The following is a 19,429-nucleotide window of genomic DNA, read 5'->3' on the forward strand; positions in this document are numbered from 1 at the left end:
TGGATCATTTGGCCACAGCAACTGAAGGATATGTTGCAGGGAGGCAGAAAGAACAGAGTTTGTATTTATAATAATAAAAAAAAAGAGTAAAAAGCTCTTTTTTTCATGTTAATTCCTTTAAAAAAATATAATAGTACGTAGGGGTTACATTACAGGCCTGTTTCACCAACACAAAGTATCTGTACTGGAGTAACACATGCAAATGAAGCCAAAACAGAGAATCATTGTTTAATATAATTTGCTTCAGAAAGAAGTGAAACTATTCTTGTTTTAGTAAAAGAAACAAATGAAAAATTGCATTTTGACGCTTTTCCTTAAAGAGGATTGGGGCTGAGGAAATATCTTTATTTGGCTTAATAACCTTATTTCTTTCCATTATCATTTTCTGCAGATTAACTGGTTAGCCATTAAACACCAACTCTATGAGGATTTAAGCACACACTTAATTGTGCTCACAAGAGTTATCCCACTGAAATGGGAACTCTTTTCTGAGCAAAATAGTTCTGAATTCAAAGTGGGAATAGCTAAAATCCTTAAAGCTGCACTTTCAAATACATTAGAATTAATTTAACCTTTCACTCTTCTGAGTCTATAATTTAATAGACTATTCACTTCATCATACTTAAAACTTTTCATGCAACAGTAAATGCTTCCTACATGTTGTTTATCTAGTGATGATATGTAAAATGTAAAAATTAGGAATATGCATAATATTGTGCATCTTTTGATTCTTATTACTTTGGGATTATTTTTTACTTTCTTGGTCAAAACTATTTGCCTTCTCTTACTGGTCTTAGAGATCTTCTCTAAATGTAGTGGTATTTAGTGACTTTATAATGATAGAGGCCACTCAGATCTACTTTAAAACTACCCACTTTTAGAAAAATTGAATATATGTTTTTACTCACACATTCCTGCACATATAAAAAAACAAGTTTCTGAATTCCAGGAAATTTAGTGCCACCAATTACACAAATCTGTATCCAAAACGTTTTCCCCAGAGAGTATGGTACCTTTGTGATGTTTTGCCACAGACTTCAGCAAAGCCAGGGCTTAAGAATCAGCATACAGGGCTCACTCCATTGAAATGTGAAGTTCTGTATCACGTGCCAAGATTCTCTTGAAATATAGTCTGTCTTACATGTGGAGATCAGAATGTCTGTCTGTGATAGACCCCTTCTTTTCTGGGTATTTGTATTTCAAGAAGGGATCATAGAGAATCATACAGTCAGAAAATGGTTTGGGTTGGAAGGGACCTCAAAGATCATCTAATTCCAATCCCCCTGCCATGGGCATGGACTCCTTTCACTAGACCAAGTCACTCAGATACCTTGATCCAGGCTAGGTAGAACTTCCTTTGGGATCTGTAAGAACAAACTGTCTTGGAAAGACATGTTCTTAATTAACTGAAACAAAATTAAAAACATGGTGCAGCTCTTACACAAATAAAGCTTTCCGGAGTGGAAATTGCAGTAGAAGTTTTATCTACTTTGTGTAAAAGATGAATTGTACAATATACTATCCAATTCTTTCAAATAAAAAACATAGACAGAAGAGGAAACAACACCATTTTTCCCTGTAAAGTTAGCAAACAGAATTTATCTCTGGCACTATCTGACATTTATCATTTGTGCCCTCCTCTGTATTAACACCAAATAAAGGATAATGTTGGCAAATCTTAAACATTCTATTAGCAGGACCTAATAATCTATTAGTATCATGATAACTCTAATCATCCAGCATCCTGCCTCTGCACTGAGCAGCCTGAAGAAGAGACATCTAATATGATAAAAATAGTTCCTAAAAATTCCTGGGTTTTTACCTTGCTACTGCTGTCACTGCAAATGTAGGCTGGAGTAACACCACCTTCCATTCTTCACTCTGGAGATTTATTCTGGAGGCTATGGTGTGGCTCTTCCAAAAACTACCTCAATTTAGTCAGTTCCTTGGACAAAGAAAGCTATATTAGTAAAATGACCATATCTACATAGGAGTCTTTGCAAGTATAAATAACAATCAGAAGGAAAATAAAATAAAATAAAATAAAATAAAATAAAATAAAATAAAATAAAATAAAATAAAATAAAATAAAATAAAAAAGATAAAATAAAAAAATCCCCTGCCATCAAGCTAAGCCTGCAAAACTTCTGAGTATATGCCAGGTCTTGGAAAAGCATGTGCATTTTAAGAATAAAAAAATAGGCTTTGAAGTGGGGAACACTCAGTGAAGATGAATGGGCTGAGGTCATAACTCTACATGTTTTATTGTTTTAGTCCATCTGACTTGCTGAACAAACAAGGCAGCCAAGTGCTGATTTACAGAGGGAAAGTTATCTTCCTGACCAATAAGGACCAAATGTTTTGTTTTGAGAAACAGAATCAGATTCTATGGAACATAAAATCCTTGGAACCTGCTGCTGATTTCCTGCCTTCAGGAATTTCTTCTTGCAGCTGGCAGAAGTTGAAAACAGTGAAATCAAGCAGTTTAGGAAACTTCCCGTAGCAATGTCTTCCTAATGCTGAGTACGACAGAGTCGTAAAACATGACACAGAGAAAACGAGCCATTGAATCTGATTTCTTTTCCAATCTAACAGGTTTCCAAATAATTATAATCTCTTGCATTTTACTTAAATTTTAGTGAAGGGTCAGCTACAGGTGGGAAACTGAGTCCAACTAAGTACAAACCAGGAGCTTTTATTAAAGCATGACAAAATGGCAAATCCAAATAAAGATTTCTTCACAATTTCTTGATTTCTTCCAAATAAAGACTTCACAATGTACAGAACTGCTCTGATAGCCATAGCTGTCTAGCAAATGGGTGTTTTTCCAGGAATTTAACTATAGCCAATGTCTCATGGGGGGAAAAAAGAAGTCTAGCAAAAGTACTCTATAAAAGCTTTGGGGCAGGTAGATCCACAAACAGACTCAAAGCTTCAACATTAGTCATGACAGATTCACAAAATTCTGAAGGACTCCTAACCAGCCAAGAATGAAAAAATTCTTTCACACCTGCAGTTCTGCCCATTATTATGTGTGATATCTTAACACAGCTGCAGTACTCAGGAGTCAACTTTACAGCTAAATCAGTAAAGCATTGGACACAGATTTATCTTAGATGGAGAGAGTCTTGATTTATCAAATAAGTTAATAATCACATCACCCCCTTAAATGGTGGATAGCTGCCCAGTTTGGAGGAAATAATTCTTCCTGATTTTCTTTGATTGTTTTAGCCTTTTGTTTACTGGACACACTGGGATGATATAGACTTGTGCCTTGCAGAGAAATGATGCCACCTATATCCATAATTAAATAAGCACTCTAAGCACTGAAGCAGATATTTGGCACTGTTTGTGTCTCTTGCTCATCAAACAAGCCAAACACAGCACTGCAAGACAAAATTCTCTTCATCTATCTATGACCAAATTAATATTTATTTCATGCAAAAAGAACAGAATGTAGGTAGGGCTTCTCCTGAGAGAATAGCTTGATTCATATCTCTTATGCCCAGTCTGGTAAAGTGTCCCAGCCCAAAAGTTAGTGTCCTAACTATTGTGCTCACAAAAGGGCCATGAAGCTTTAGTTCCTACTTCAAAGAGAGTTTCCAGCTGAGAATCGAAGTCAGAAGTATGTGCCTTTCCCTGCACAATTAACCTTGGCCGGATCTTGATGAATCTAAGTCAGTAACTAAGTTGTTCATAACTACACTTCATTGAACTACAGCTTCATTTTATCTGCTTTATATTTACTGGGATTTGCTCTTGCTGTTTGGCATTATGTTAATGCTGTATTTGAAAAACATCACCTGCTCAAAGAAAATTAGAGAAAGCAAGAGATCAGAGTTGAAAAGTTTCTTGGAAGAAGCGTTTGTGTTTCTGGATACAGTGATCACTGTTCAGCTGCTCAGATGATTTAAACTAAACAATTCTACATTAGTCAACAATTCTATTACAAGACTCCTCATAAAAGCAAAGCCTTATATGGAGGTCTCTCAGGAAACAGAAAAATAAAGAGAAATTAATTTGTGCTCAGCCCCCAAATCAGGGACCATTTTAGTCTTATTTTTGAGGGCTTAAAGTGGTTTGGTATTATTGGCCACTTGACAAATCACATCTGAGTGAGAAAAGTTGTCAAGGTGCTCTTTCTCTTTCACACGTTTCTAGACGGAGCGGTTCTTTTTATCATATGCTTTGAGTCATAATAACAAACATTATTGGAAAGTTACAAATCTTTAAAAAAGAAAATTAAGTTTCTCTCATGTATTTATCAGTCCTTTTCCAGAGAAAGTTACCAGGGCAGACATTATTTGAAACTCGTGCAGTACTTGATCTTTCAGCTGAACACACATTCATTGGTCTTACTGGTCATTTGTATTGCCTTTATTATCCTGTAAAGAATAAATACAAATTCTAACGAAAATTCATCAAGACTTGTGATCTGTTGTTTTAAGGCTGACTACACAGAAGTTTGTTATAAACCTTTCAAAAATCCTTTTATAAATCCTTTATATCTTAACTATATTAAACTTAAGCAGGCTAAGAAAGATTTTCATATCCAACATAATGGCATGTTTTTTACTAACACACTCCTGTGTGATTCTAAGTTAAAACTTATTGTATATAAAGAAACTAATCACATTTAATTTTATTAAATTTAAATTTCTGTATTTTGACAGTAAATAAGAAGAAAAAAAGTAAGAAGTCTAAGAAATCTTTCAAAATGTAATAGGTTTCATTTTAATTGATCATTTTAATAGCACACAAGACGTAACAAAATTAAAAGCCTATTAGTGATCATTGTTCCAAAAATGCACTTTACTTCCATTAACTTACATGATTTTAGTGGAAGAACATTTAAAGTACAGCTGTAAATATTTTTAATCTTTGACTTTTTCTTTTACAGGAGCCTCTAAATGTTATTGATCCCAGTTTGATGGATCTAAATGGTCCAAGTGAAGATGCACTGGAATGGGATGAAACTGACATAAGTAATAAGCTCATCAGTATTCACGAAGACTTAAGTGATCCTGATCAGGAGCTCAACAAGGATGATCTAAACCAGAAACCTGCTTCAGAAGAATGTGGTGATAATGATGTGAATGAAGATGAAAGTATCAGTAATCATGGAATTCCTCTTTATTGTCCCAACATTACTTCCCCTCCAAATCCTCACATCTATCAGGTCTATAGTCTTCATAATATTGAATTATCAGAAAAAAAACATATGCCTTTTTTGAAAAAAACATCCAGACTCTCCAGTGTAATGCAGTCTAACATTTTAAACAAAAGTCTCAGTAAAGACTCATCATTTTCATCTACCAAATCCCTGCCAGATCTAATAGGAGGTACCACATTGGCAAAATCATATAACTGCATGTATCAGAGTGGAACCATAAGCAGGCATTCTGAGAGTGAGAGTGGGATAGTGAGTGAATGTGATACAGAAACTACAAATAATTCAGAAATTTTTTTGCTAAATGATATTGAAAGCAGTCAGAGTAATCCTGAAATTGGGTATGTGGAAAGCCAAGTGGATAATGTAATAAAACCAAAATCAAAGCAAGATGAAGAAGATCATACTAGTCTTTCAGATGATTTCCAATTGGCTCCTTCTGCATGTTGTGGAAGTGAAAATGATGAGAATTTGGACAGCATTACTATGTCTAACCCTGGTTGTCTAGAAGAATTGCAAGGAAAACATGATGTGTTTACATTTTATGATTACTCATATCTTCAAGGCTCCAAATTCAAATTACCAGTGATAATGAAACAATCGCAGATTGAAAAAGCACCTACGGAGGGTAGTTTGTTTCATGACTTTTGTTTTGACAAAATACCTGGTAAATCTGAACATAAGTCAGGAGAGTCACAACCCGTCACAGACGGCTTTATTCGTGATCATACTCTAGCAAGTATCTGTGGAGAATCAGATCCCAATTCCTGTAAATCTCCAGAAACTGTAAGAAAGTTACCTGTTACAGAGAATACAAGACAGGTTTCAACTTTATCTCATAGTTCTTCTTTAGAATCTCTGTCTGTAGTAGGTGATTTGTTCAGCTCAGGTATTTTTAAAAGTGGAGATGGTCTTCAGCGAAGTGCCTCTTTGGAGAGCTGGCTGACTTCCTACAAAAGCAATGAAGATCTTTTTAGTCATCACGGCTCTGGAGACATAAGTGCAAGCAGTGATTCTGTTGGAGAGCTCAGTAAGAGGACATTAGATCTTTTGAATCGCTTAGAGAATATTCAGAGTCCATCAGATCAAAAAATAAAGCGCAGCATCTCTGATATAACACTCCAAAGTAGCTCTCAAAAAATGTCTTTTACTGGACAGCTGTCACTAGATATTGCATCTTCAATCAATGAAGATTCAGCAGCTTCTCTCACTGAACTCAGTAGCAGCGAGGATCTTTCTCTCTGCTCTGAAGACATTGTACTACACAGAAATAAAATACCAGAATCAAATGCATCATTTAGAAAACATCTTAATAGATCTGTAGCTGATGAGAGCGATGTCAATGTCAGCATGATTGTTAACGTCTCCTGCACTTCTGCCTGTACTGATGATGAAGATGACAGTGATTTGCTTTCAAGTTCCACCCTTACCTTAACTGAGGAAGAGCTAGGTATCAAAGATGAAGATGACGACTCCAGTATAGCAACTGATGAGGATATTTATGAAGAATGCAATTTAATTTCAGGACTTGATTATATAAAAAACGAGCTCCAAACCTGGATTAGACCAAAATTTTCCTTGACAAGGGAGAAAAGAAAAAGTAACCTCAGTGATGAAATTCAGCGCAGTAAAGAAGTTAGTAATGAGATATCAAAAGCCACAGATACGTTAAGCATTGAAACACTATTGAACGGTTCAGTACATAAAATATCAGAAAATAATGGCAATAGTAAGAATATACCAAGTGATCGTGAAAAAGGGACAAAGAGTCACCCAGTGAAAGACATCTCTCAGGTTGTGAAGGATCAGCTTGTGGATGATATGGAGAATGGCAATGTAGAAAATACTCTTGGCAGTCAAAAGGAAAGTCTTAGAGTAGCAGCAACCCCCAAAACTCATGCATCACTTGATGTCAGAGAAGCTGAAAATGAGAGTGGTGTCTGTGAAGCATTTACAGACAGTTCAGATGATTCACATATGGATGGCAAGGAGACTGTTCTGTCCTCAGCTGGATCCAGGAACTCTCCAAGAGAATGTCAAAATCATCTTCAGTCTGATCATCACTCTGTTGCTTCCTCTCCTGCAAAAAAGCCTTGCCTTGAATCTTCATCAGAAATTAATTCTGTAGGCATACAAGATACAGCTTTAAAGCTATCCTTACCTAATGGTCAACAGCATAGAATAAACATTACTGAAAAATTTCCTGATTGCTGTGCAGCCTTGAAATCCAGTGAAGCAGAATGCAAGTCATCAGGCAATGGTCTTGATTTGTGCTGTAACTGTGAATCTGCTGATTTTGATAAAAAAACCATGGAAGATGGCTCAGTACACAATTTTGTGAGGGAGATAATAGATATGGCATCAACAGCTTTGAAAAGTAAGTCACAACCTGAATGTGAGTCATCTGCTCCAGCTTCATTAGCACAGATCAAGGAAAAAGTGTTAGAACACTCTCACAGACCCATCCAGCTAAGAAAAGGGGACTTCTATTCTTATCTTTCACTTTCTTCTCATGATAGTGACTGTGGAGAAGTAATCAAATACATAGAGGAGAAGAGCAGCACTCCTGTGCCACTGGACTTCACAGATGAGAGAGAAGATATTGAATGCTTCTTTGAAGCCTGTCCTGAGGAAGAACGGGTTGAACAGCAGTCTGTTTCTAATGGTTCTTCTGAAGCACAAATTGAGCAGCAGCCTCTTCCTAGCTCTGAAACATCTGCAGAGTCACTAGGTGAAGTGTCTCCAGGGTCATTAGAAGTTAAAACTTCTTCTGAAGGTAGGGATTTATCTTTCTTTTGTGGGGATGACAATGATATAAATATTCCAAATACTAACAAAAAAAGTGCATCAAGTAATTTGAAAAATGCTGATGATGATTTGCTGTTTTCAGATGGACGAAATGAAAGTTTGGAAAAGAATTCTCCAGAAGTAGGCACTAAAAAGAGTAGTGCAGGAAAATCACCTGAAACAGAAGAGAATAAAGGAAGTGTTGCTGCTTCTGAAGAGGCTTCAGCTACAGAGTTTCAGATAAAACCTGGCCATTCACAGAAAAAGGATAGTTTGCATCAGAACAGAAAAACTCTTACTTGTGAAGAAAATCTCCTGAAACTACATAAGGAAAGACATATAAATATGCACAGATAGAATGTAACCCTCTCCAGGCACATAGATTATTCTAAAAACAGGTATGTACTCTGCAAATTGCACTTTTTTTTTTTTTTTTTTTTTACTTTTTTTTAAACTTTTTTTTGTACAATGAAAGGAATTGTCAGCCAGGGCTACTGTTTCACGATAGTGTCATATCATTTGTTTTGATTACACTATAATCCCAGTTTACATGCCACTAGTCAACAAATGCAGTGAATACTAATTGCTTTTTGCCTTTGGCTTTGCACTGGCTGGAGCTGCTCCCTTCTGGAACAAGTCTGCTATCCTGCAGAACCTTAGAATTCTTCAAACATAATATATCAGCCTCCTTTCCCTCCTCAGCTGAGGGAACCAGAAACCATCTCTACTCATTGATGCCTTTCTCTGCAGTCAGCTGGTCTTAGGAGGGATTCAAAAGCACTTGATAAAGCTGAACTTCCAGTTTTACAAGAACTAGTTTGTTTGACAAATGAGTTGGAGTTGTACAATACTTCTAGACAAACCATGAAGAATGGCTAAGCAGATTGGAGAATACAGAGATAATAAGTCATCTCCTGATGTCAGTTTACCATGATTTTAATTCAGTAAGCCATTATTAAGAACAAAAATATTACAACATAGCATTAGGCCAAAAGTTGAGGTTTCCAAAACAACAAATCTCTACAATACCATGAAAGTATATAATGTGAGGGTAATGGAGATGGAATTTGATAGTCACCCAGCAGTACTGCAACCTTCAGTTCTATTCTGTGGTAAGCATTTTGAAACATGAATAAGATGATGGAACCTAAGGCAAAAAGGTGGTCCTGATCTCTACCAATGTTTGAAAGGGGTTCAGATCTGGAATTTCATTTCGTAAATGTTAAACAATAACTGCACGTTTAATAACAGAAGAGGATCTACAAAGCAACTTTTGGATCAGTTCCTAGCTTGCAGCACTGCTGTTTTGTCTCACTAGTTTGGTGACTCAAAAGCCAGCACAGCTTTTTCGGGTGCCATTAGTCTTTGGAAACACTCCTCCAGCAGACCACAGCCAGAACAGCAACTCCAAATGCCAATCCAATTCCAAATGCTGCTGCTTGCCAGAAGCTGTAGCAAGGGAATTTCCAATGAAACACAAGGCTAAGGATGGGAATGGTTTCCTTGAGGAGTTCTTGCATCTCCACCTGTGGAGATTTTCAAAATTCAAGTAGACATGGCCCTGAAAAATCTTTTCTACCTTTGAAAACAGCCTTCCTTTTAACAGGAGGTTGGGCCAGTTGATGTTCAAGTTTCCTTCTGACCTAAGTTATGTTATGATTCCATGATATTGCCAGGAGAAAAGGCTGTTATTCATCACTGCCCATGGAAAACATTAGTACTCTCCTATGGCAAACTATGTAGCTATAGCAGAGAATCTCATCTGGGTCATACAAAATAGATTTTTTTGCTGTCCTTAGAGATCTAAAGTCCTCATTTTTGATGGTTTTTTTTGGTTATATTTCTAAGCTTTGGGCTTTCCATTTATTGGTGATTTACCCAGTATTCCCACATACTATATCTAGTAAAGACTTTAGGTTATGATAGCCATAGTCTACAGCTTGCTGCTATCTCAACACATCTTTGACTAATGCATTATCTTGGAACCATCATAACAAAGAGGATATTTCTGGAATGGCTTTGCAATAAGCTATCATGACCTGCTGATTGCCAATTAGGTTAATACTTGCAGACATCCAAATAAGTGGAGAAGCAATCGAAATCAGCTATGAATTACAAAACTCACGGATGATTCTATGTATTCTAGAATTAAATTAAATGGATTATGTGTAAATAGAAGTCTCTGTTTGGAAATTGAGATGATGACAAAAGTCTGAGATGGTTAACTGAAACGGATGTAAACAAGCTTTCCAAGTTATTGTTTTACTAGTTTTCTTATTTCTTCATTCATTTTTATAATATTATTTTGAGGAAGAATACTTGCTGTAGTGAGTGTGATTTTATCCTTGTTCTCATTCTTTCACTGATGAAGATTATGACATGTCTTTTCAATTTATTAGTACTTTTGCTCTGAGGATCTCAAAATACTGCATAAACTCACCTCACTCTTCAGAACTTTATAGTTACATGCATGGTAGCCAGATTTTTTTTTCCACAAGACTAGAAATGAAAATATGCAGTTTGTGTAAGGTCTAAGATTGGATGTAGAGTATATATTTAATAATAAATGCCCTCCAATGCAATAAAATATAATGCAGAATCTGGATACAACAACTTAATAGGGTTATGTTATAGCTTCCACTTTTGCCCAGGGGCTGACAAATTATTTTAAAAGAACAAAGCTCTTCACACTACATTCCCACTTTTTATGTGTAGGAAGATACACTGGTTCTTAACTTGTACATATAGTATTACTTCCATGGAAACTATGTACTGTATTATTCCCAGTAGTAAAGTTCTCGAATACATATAGTTTATCTCTGACACACCAAAAATGAAAATATGAGCTGGTAGGTTTGATTTCACTTAAGTCTGAGCTCCCTTCCCCCATTCACAAGCTTGATGCTTTAACTTCATCTCTCATGCTATGGGGAATGAATTACAGAAGCAATCTATCCTAATTTGTTAACTTATTCAAATAACAGTTATTATACTTAACTATGCTAAAGATTATCTTTTTGGTGGCAGATTGTTTATTTTTTGATGAGGCTAATTACTGATTTTCCAAAGGTAATTTACATTTATTACTAATACATCTTTTAAAATGTGACAGATAAATGTTGTTCCCATAAGTGTATTATGAAAAAAGTTACTATTTAAAAACACATTATTTAATTTGAAAGATAAATGGCAAACACCATTATTTTTCCTGAAGCACCTGTGCTGTAAGCTCATTTAAATGTGTAATTCCATGTGTAGCTGCAACACTTAGAAAAAATCTATACTATATGTGTACCTTAAAAGCATACTGAGAATTCAGTGCTGAAAAAGGCATGGTTTCAAATGTAGGTCGATTTTGTACTGTTTTAGTATTTACCTTGGCTGTACAGGAGAATAAAACTAATAGTGAATAAATATTTTTGTCAAATGTTGCAATCCTGTTGTTTAACCATGTGCTACAAGAGAAAAAAAAAGACCACTGTGGGAAAATTATAACAATTCTATGGGCAGGCTCAAAAATATCTCCCACAGCACTGACTTGTGTTTCACATGAGCCAACATGGAGTTCTTCACCAGTGGTGCTCATAAAGATGTGCTGATTTTATTTCTCAGTTAGGGGTCACCTTGAAAGGTCCATCTGTACATGAGATCATGTGATCTTCTGCTATCACTGTGACCATGACTCACCAATGGGATGGGAAATCTTAGTTACAAATTCAATATGCAAAGAGATCAATACATTCAGGACATTTATGTGTTCTATCCAAAGTCTTTTCTAGAGGATGCCTTAGAATTCTGTGTGTAATCTGTTAGTTCTTACAAGTAAATCCAAAAGCTATTTCCTTACTTCTTTATTTTAAATTTAAGTTTTAACTTAATTTTATTTGACAGTGCTGCAATATTAGATGGAATATTCTGCCACTTACTATCACCAGGAGAAACCCAGCACTGGTGCTCAACTGGTGCCTGACTGTTATTTCCTGCTCAGCAATATATATTTTGTATGACTTTTTCCTTCCTTGTCTCGGTTTTTTTAGCAACAAAATAATAAGAATGGTGATTGATGGGGCCTATTAATAATAGCTTATTTACATGAAAGTATTTTGAGATCCACAGATAAAAGATGGTACATAAATGCAAAGGACTGTTAGTTATTTATTTACTACAGGAGAAAAAAACAAGTTTACATAATAGTATATAATAATTTACTTTTAGAGACTGGAACTACAATAATAATTTAAATCTTTGCTGATTTTATTTTTCCTTGAGATTTTTATAGAAAAGTGAATAATATAAAGTTTCTTTATAGAGTTTAAAGCAGTCTGACTTTTTAGCTCCTTACAGTACCTGACTTTAAAAAGCTAAGTAAACAGAGAATCTTGTATTGAAATCAATGGATTACATGATTTTTGAAAAACTTGATATAATCCATCAGTGAGAATTTTCTTACTCATGCCAGAATTGTAGAAACCTTTTGATACAATCCTCCACTCTATTCAGATCAGTTCTTCATTAATATCTAAACAGTCGGTGAGCTTTTCTCTATTTTCAAGTAAGAGTATTTCTTGTATAAATGGGGAGGGATGTGGTCAGTTACAGCAACGAAGATCAAAGGAGATGGTAACTGGATAGATCCAGATATTCCTGCTTAACTTGGAAGGCACATAATGCATGTCTGGAGTGCCTCCTAGGAAATGCCTGTGAGATGTACTTTGCACTAATCTTTCAGCTGTATTCTGACAGTTATTTCTTCATAATTCTCATCATAAGGCCATACTCTTTGAATAGTTTAAACTCTGAGCTGGATAATTCTATGGTAAGCAAATTTAACTCATTGCTGGTATTAGAAATGTCTAAATAGTTATTTACAATTTAAAAATGCAGTGATGATACTGACAATTCTATACACAGACCACTTCTGTGACAATCTTTTCCTCTTATCCATTGAAGTTTCACTATATATGTTTGCACAAATATTAAAATAGTTGATGGATAGATCTTTTTGTTGCTTGACTTTTGAAAATTTCCATGTTTTCATTGGTTAGTGCATTCCTGTGTGCTGAAGGTAAGTTCACAGGTAAAGATGAGGACAAGGTCCAGGGAGAAGGTCCAATGTGATGAATACTCTTGTTTCTTTAGAAGCAAAGTCTTTATGAAAATCAATGACTCCCCTACATCAATTCATTTTTTTACACTAACTTGTACCTCAGGCTGTTAAAAGTAATTTTTTGCCTACTGTATGCTTCTGCATTAAAGGCTCTGGCATGTGACCATTTAATGGCTATCTATCACTGTTCTGGAAGACCTGTGTTTTGCAAATAAACTTCATTTTCTGTAACCTACTATTACTTTTCTGTTTCCTTTTAGAAACTTGGCTGCAATTCAGGTGCAGGTTCATCCTGTAAACCCTGGGATGACCTCCAATTCCATTGTATCACTGCCCTTCATTAAACTGACTCCCAAGATAATTTTTTTTCCCAAATGTGGTTTGTCCATGTTGGCTTTGTGGTCAGGCTGCATATGCTAGTCCTATGTCAGTGATCATTTTGTTTTGTAGCAAGGCCATTTGCTTTCATATGGATTCCTCTCCCAAGCTACCTCTGATGACTTCCCCTTCCTAAATTGGATGCTCCTGTACTACTTACCACTGGTTCTGTTCTTTAAAGTTCTGTAGAATTCACGATCCGTCTGGTTCATTTTTCAGAATTGTACCTGTCAGTACTCTTCTATTTTATGTATCAAATTTAATATTTATCTGTATAATGCATAAGTTTATTGAAACTATTTTGCTTTTAAAGTGACTATTTTGTTGGGTTGCAACAAGAAGAAGTCATTGGTCCTCCTGATTCAATACATCTAAAAATTAAGCAATTTAAAGAAATGGAATTTTATTTATTTAATTTAAAAAATTAATCTATGCAACACTTCAAGAAACAACTACATAGTGTTGTATATTAGAAACTGTTGACATTCTACTGAATTAAGTATAACATTTTGGGTTTTTATGCTTCTTGAGGTGGTAATGAGAAAAAAAGTTTTTAAAAAATGTGTGCCTTGCTGTATTTCTTATACCATTTATTAAAAAGCTGCTTTCACAGTAAAATTATGTTGGTTTGAAAGGAGAAAATAGCAAGGTTAAGATGTGTGAATAATTTCTGTATATATGTATAACCAACTGCAAACATTGATGTATAATGACAGTATAAAATGCTTTCATGTTTGTGATGTCCAGTGATGTGGAAATTATTAGCCTTAAAACCATTAGATTGCATGGCAATTAGAATTGGCATAATAAACATAGTTTATTGGGGAAAAAAAAGCAGAATTGGTGATCTGTTTTACCTGCGTTCCAAGCACAGGATGCTTTATCAAGATTCCAAAGAATATGGTTTTCTTTGCAAACATTCTCTAGAGATATGCAACTCCTTAACTGGTGAAGACTTGTATTATCTAACTCAGAGGTAAAGAACTTTGTCATTAAAGATTGTCTAGGTCTTTTGTGCCAAACAAGGACACACAAATATTTATTATCTTAATATAGTATTTTATAGCAGATCTTTTCATTATTTTTCAGCAACAATTTGTTGCCCAATTCTTAAAATTTCATTAATTTACATAATCGTATTGAATAAGCTCTATCTAGATCCTCTAGCAGCTGGCTGTTTTGGTGACTTAGATTGTATACTTCAGGTGCTTTTAACTTGTGCTAAAACTATATCGAGTGGCCAAAAAAAAGCCAACCCTTAAGTTTATAAGTTTAACTTAAGCTTTATAAGTTAACTCTGCAAACATGGCATTCATCTCCTAAAAACACTATTGGGAAGGAATGTCAGGAAATTTAAAAGACAAGCAATGCCCTCTGATGCCATCTTTAGCCATTATTTTTCCAACTATATAAATGTTCTTACAAAAAGCTTCAATGTTCCTCCTTTAAAAAATGTACATCAGTTTGACAAGCTTAGCTATAAACAGAGAGAAACTACGCTGACTAGAAGATACATTCATGCAACACTGAAGGAACAGGTATGTTTTCCAAATTATTGAGGGCTTCCTATTACTGCAAGAGGCAAATTATTTGTCTCTCAATTTAAATTTCCACAATGGCAATCTAAAAGGTGTGTTGGGCACACCAACAGTGAGTAACAATGCTTATCTTCAAGTATAAATAAGAAAAAATATTTATTATGTTAACCTTTTGAATCTGCAGAGATTTCTGCACATGCATATCTTTTATCATGTACAAGTCTAACAAGTTAACCTATAATTATCTAAAATGTATAATTATATAGCTAAAGACTATTATATTCAAATATTGTAAGACTATATATAAAATAATTAAAAATGTAACTCCAAATTTTAGTAAAATTTTTGCAGTGACAATTATGTTTATTTATGAGTTAACCATGATTCTTACATATTCTTGCCAGAGGAGTTGATTTAATAATTATTCTTCTTTTCTCCCTAATATTTTCTGGTTTATGCTATATTTTTTATAAACTTACTTTGACTATAGTCGCACCTTGCACTGTCACAACAGGCAAACTAATATTTCAGAGGCTTTTCAGATCTGTCATCTCACCCAACAGACTGTGCAGAACTCCATCAATTACTGGTACCATTCTATTAGGCCATTTGCCACAAATTCACTTTTTTTCCTGGGGGAAAACAGTATTACTTGTCAAATCAATGAACCACATATTTATCATACAATATCTGGAATATTACGCAATCACAACTCAAATTTCTTTGGTTCCTGTCTGAGAGATTGGAACATTTTAATTTTACTAGTAATCCCAGATCTATATTACTTGGTCTCATGAGATAAAGTCACCATTTTTATGACTATGATGCAAGACTCATCATTATCAACTTCTTTTTTGGCTAGAAAATTTACCCCTTAAAAATCTTTTATTCTCAGAATTGACTTTGTTGTCAATAAAAATTGATTTCTAAGTGAAACACATATATATATATATATATATATATATATATATATATATATATTCCACAGGACTGTTTTCCTCTCTTAATTTAAGTCATGCTTATGGCCATATTGTGCTGGAACTTCTTGCAATTTCCTAAAGGAAATATTGGTGTGGTGTAAAACTAATGTTGTTATACCAAGAATACCTCTAAGATCAGCCCATGCACAGAGTCCTGTATAGAACTCATTTCTGCTGATGAAATTCTTTTGTGGCATAGAAGAATGCTGCAAACTTTCAGCAGAATTTATTCCCTACTAAAGTTCCATAGGCTGCTTTTTATTCCACACACTCTCTGGCTCATGCTTGAACAACATCTGCAATGTGTGAGGAGGCCATTTGACAGCAATGGCCCTGACACATGGATCTCCTTTTCCTGCCTACTTCACATTCCTCCCACAGAGAGCCAGAGCTCTCCAGCTCTAAGCAAAGGAAGTGCACGCTAACACTAGTGTTAAAATACGTGTCTGGGATTACAATTTAAAATGTTTTTTTCAATCATGTTAGTTTTAAATATGGATAGCCTTCCAAGTCATGTCACCAGTCTTTCTCACTTAATGGTTTGCTTTTTTCCCAAGGTAAGTATAAGATTTTTAGTGGAACACTGCATCTGTCGCACTGTATGGGTAAGAAATACAGGTGGTGTCTCCATGTTCTTATGGTTGTTTGTGCTGTTCATTGTGTACATGTATACACATCAGCATGCAAACACATGAAAATATTCTCAAATTTTTCCTGTTTGGTTTCCAATAAACTCAAATAAAGAGTTGCTGTCATTGAGACAACATCTCGACCTTCCTCCTTGGTAACATGAAGCACAGAGGACATAGCCTTCCATACTACATATTTTAGCATTTCATTCCAATTCCCCTGTGTTGATGAAAACAACATATTTTGAATAACTTGTATCTGCTAAGACAGCTGCTTTTGTTTTTTTGATCTTTTTTTGTTTGGCCAGAAGACATCGGGAACAACGTTGTACATTTTTCTGTGCTGTTGTGCACAGAAAAGGGGTTATTAATGTTTAGGCCAGACCGTACTTGGCTCAAGAGGATTAACAGCAATGTCAAGTTCTTAGCCAAGTCAATCTCCTTCACTGACAAGTTATAACAAACTTATTCCTAATAATAGCATCACTTTGAGAGGGGTTTTGGCCAACAAATGACATCTGATCTATTGCCTTCAGTGCTGCGTGTATGATTTTTCAGAGTTGCCCTGTCTTTTATGCTTTTTCTACCAACCTGAAAAGCTTACATTTTTCATATGACCACTGTTTGCTCAGTAAATACGTGCTCATCTCTGATATTAGGAATGTTGTTAAGGACTATGCCATAAGTGAACTTGGCATCACTGAAGCCTATATACTGGAGGGATTTCCTCTTTGTTTCTGGTGAATGGAGAAATAAGCTAACTTAAAACTGAAGTTAGAATTGTATAAATCAGTAATTTTAGATTACAAATATTACTGTGATATCATAGTAATTGTCAAACTAATTATTAAAATTTACAAGAATTACAGAATGATTAAAATTAAATATCGTATGAAAAGAGCAGTTAGATAAGTAAATATTTTCACCTCTGCCTTATGTTTAGCCTATGTCTCTGTGACATTCTGGAAGGGAAAATAATTTTTAAAACATGAAATATTTTAAACATTTTTCTTTCTTGAAATTAGTGTAAGGATGTTTTGAAAGCAGCAAGGATCTAGTTGTAGCATTTTCCAAACATTGTGAGTGTGACAGGGAAAGGAAAACGTATTTTCACGATTTCAAGAAATAGTGGGAAAAGATAAACCATTTATGATGCACTTCATTTATAGAATGAAAAAAAAAAATCAGACTTTGGAAGAATTGCTAGTGTACATCAACTATATATTCCAAATATTTAGCTTTTTTTCATGGGGAGATAAGTAGTACTGAAAATAACATGCCTTTAGGAAAGGTGGTATGTCAGTTTCTTATACAGGCTGTGGTGTATATATACACCTGAATTTATGTTCTGTAGCTCTTAAATAAAAACGCTGAACACATAATTCACTTTGGAGGCCATGGGTTTTATTGTTTCTTCATAAAGAAGTGGATCAAATTTGGGCTAAGAAACACCTGCCTCTAACAAGCCTGAAAAAGAAATTTTAGCAAGCAGATTTTACACAATGTCGGGGGGGAAAAAATAAAATAAAAAGAAAACAAAAAAGCAATCACTGTAAATCCTAGTAGTCCCTGCCAGTAGTTTAATCTAGAATATTCCAAGTTGAGTAGCATTATTATACTTCTATTAACTGATCATTATTTATCCTGACATGCTGGTGTTAGACAAATCTCTACAGATTTTGCTTTACTTACCTCAAAGTAGGGCTTTTCAAAGTGCTGAAAAGGTTATGGAAATGTCTTTTCAACGGTTGAAATGGTGGCATGAATCAGAAAAAACCCCGTTGTCACAGTTCTGCTGTGTTGCTATCTGTGCCAGCTGAGCTGATCAGTGCTGCTTTTGCCCATATTTTGTGGAGGCAAAGCCTTTAAAAGGCTTTTCATGCACATAGAGCTCAGTTTTCCATTATTAATATGACTACTGAAGAAAGCTTCCTCTGTAAGGAGTTTGCTTTAAATGACAACATAACTGTTTCTCATACCTGCTGCTGCTCATTGTATATATTCCTGCATCTTATCCCCAGGTCTTCCAAGCTGAACATTTCTCCACTCCTACCTTTTCTTCTTGCACAACTCAGGAACTAAATGGTTTTGTACTTATGTTTGTAATAGACAATTTAAAGGTAATGCTTTGAAAGGTGAGCAAGTGGCACCAGAGCTGTAGTGGCTTGGAGTGAAGAGAAAGTGGCTGGCAGGAGGAATTCTAGGTGCTTCATTGCTTTAAAAATGGAATTTTCTTTGCAATAGCAAGTATTATTATTTTATTTTTGGAGAGTGGGGTATAAGCTAAGTTAAAAGTGAAGTTAGAATTGTATAACTCAGTAATTTTAGAGTACAAATATTACTAGAAATGTATGATGCTGAAGCTGTGCCAACTAGGCTGGAGGGAGGATTCAGGTTGGCAAATGTCATGCTGGTTGATAAAAGAAAAGGAGAGAGAAGCAGAGGAGGAGGTGGAGATTCCAGGATGGTTGATGGGAGCTAGCTTTGGTTAAAGTATTTGCAGAATAATAGGAGCATACACTGTTTTGAAAGAGATTTATCTCTATTGCTAGACTTATTATTGGAAAGTGTAAAGTGATACTATTCATGAATACTCATTTTTCTGAATCTGCTGTTCAGTTATGCCAAGCATATCAATCAGGTGTACCATTGTCAGTTAATTAACATTTGATTGCATTAAACACAGGGTGTTCAAGAGGAGGTTTCTTCTTGGAGGAGGAGGGGTATCTGTGATTTCTTTGGAGGGGGAGGGATGTGTTCTTAGTAATTATTGTCAGCTGTGAGAAGAGTCAAATTGTAACTTCTTAGTACACACTTCTGTGCTACTCACCACTCTATGG

At 35.1% G+C, this 19,429-nt stretch overlaps 1 protein-coding gene across 4 annotated transcripts in view; it reads left to right on the forward strand.

Moving 5' to 3' along the window:
• The window catches only part of AKAP6 (A-kinase anchoring protein 6), a 256,922-nt gene extending 242,640 nt beyond the window's left edge, over positions 1-14,282 (forward strand). For 2 of the 4 annotated variants that reach the window (XM_088167271.1, XM_088167272.1), the window contains exons 13-15: positions 4,901-7,946; positions 8,061-8,355; positions 13,325-14,282. In XM_088167271.1, the coding sequence (XP_088023397.1) occupies positions 4,901-7,946; positions 8,061-8,314 (3,300 nt within the window). In that variant the 3' untranslated portion in view covers positions 8,315-8,355; positions 13,325-14,282. Of the gene's footprint in view, positions 1-4,900; positions 8,356-13,324 lie in introns of all 4 variants that reach the window. The other 2 variants (XM_088167270.1, XM_088167274.1) reach the window with 1 other exon arrangement.
• Positions 14,283-19,429: the final 5,147 nt, after the last annotated feature.

The sequence above is a fragment of the Sturnus vulgaris genome, chromosome 6, assembly GCF_052056855.1.
Source record: "Sturnus vulgaris isolate bStuVul1 chromosome 6, bStuVul1.hap1, whole genome shotgun sequence".
Lineage (NCBI taxonomy): Eukaryota > Metazoa > Chordata > Aves > Passeriformes > Sturnidae > Sturnus > Sturnus vulgaris.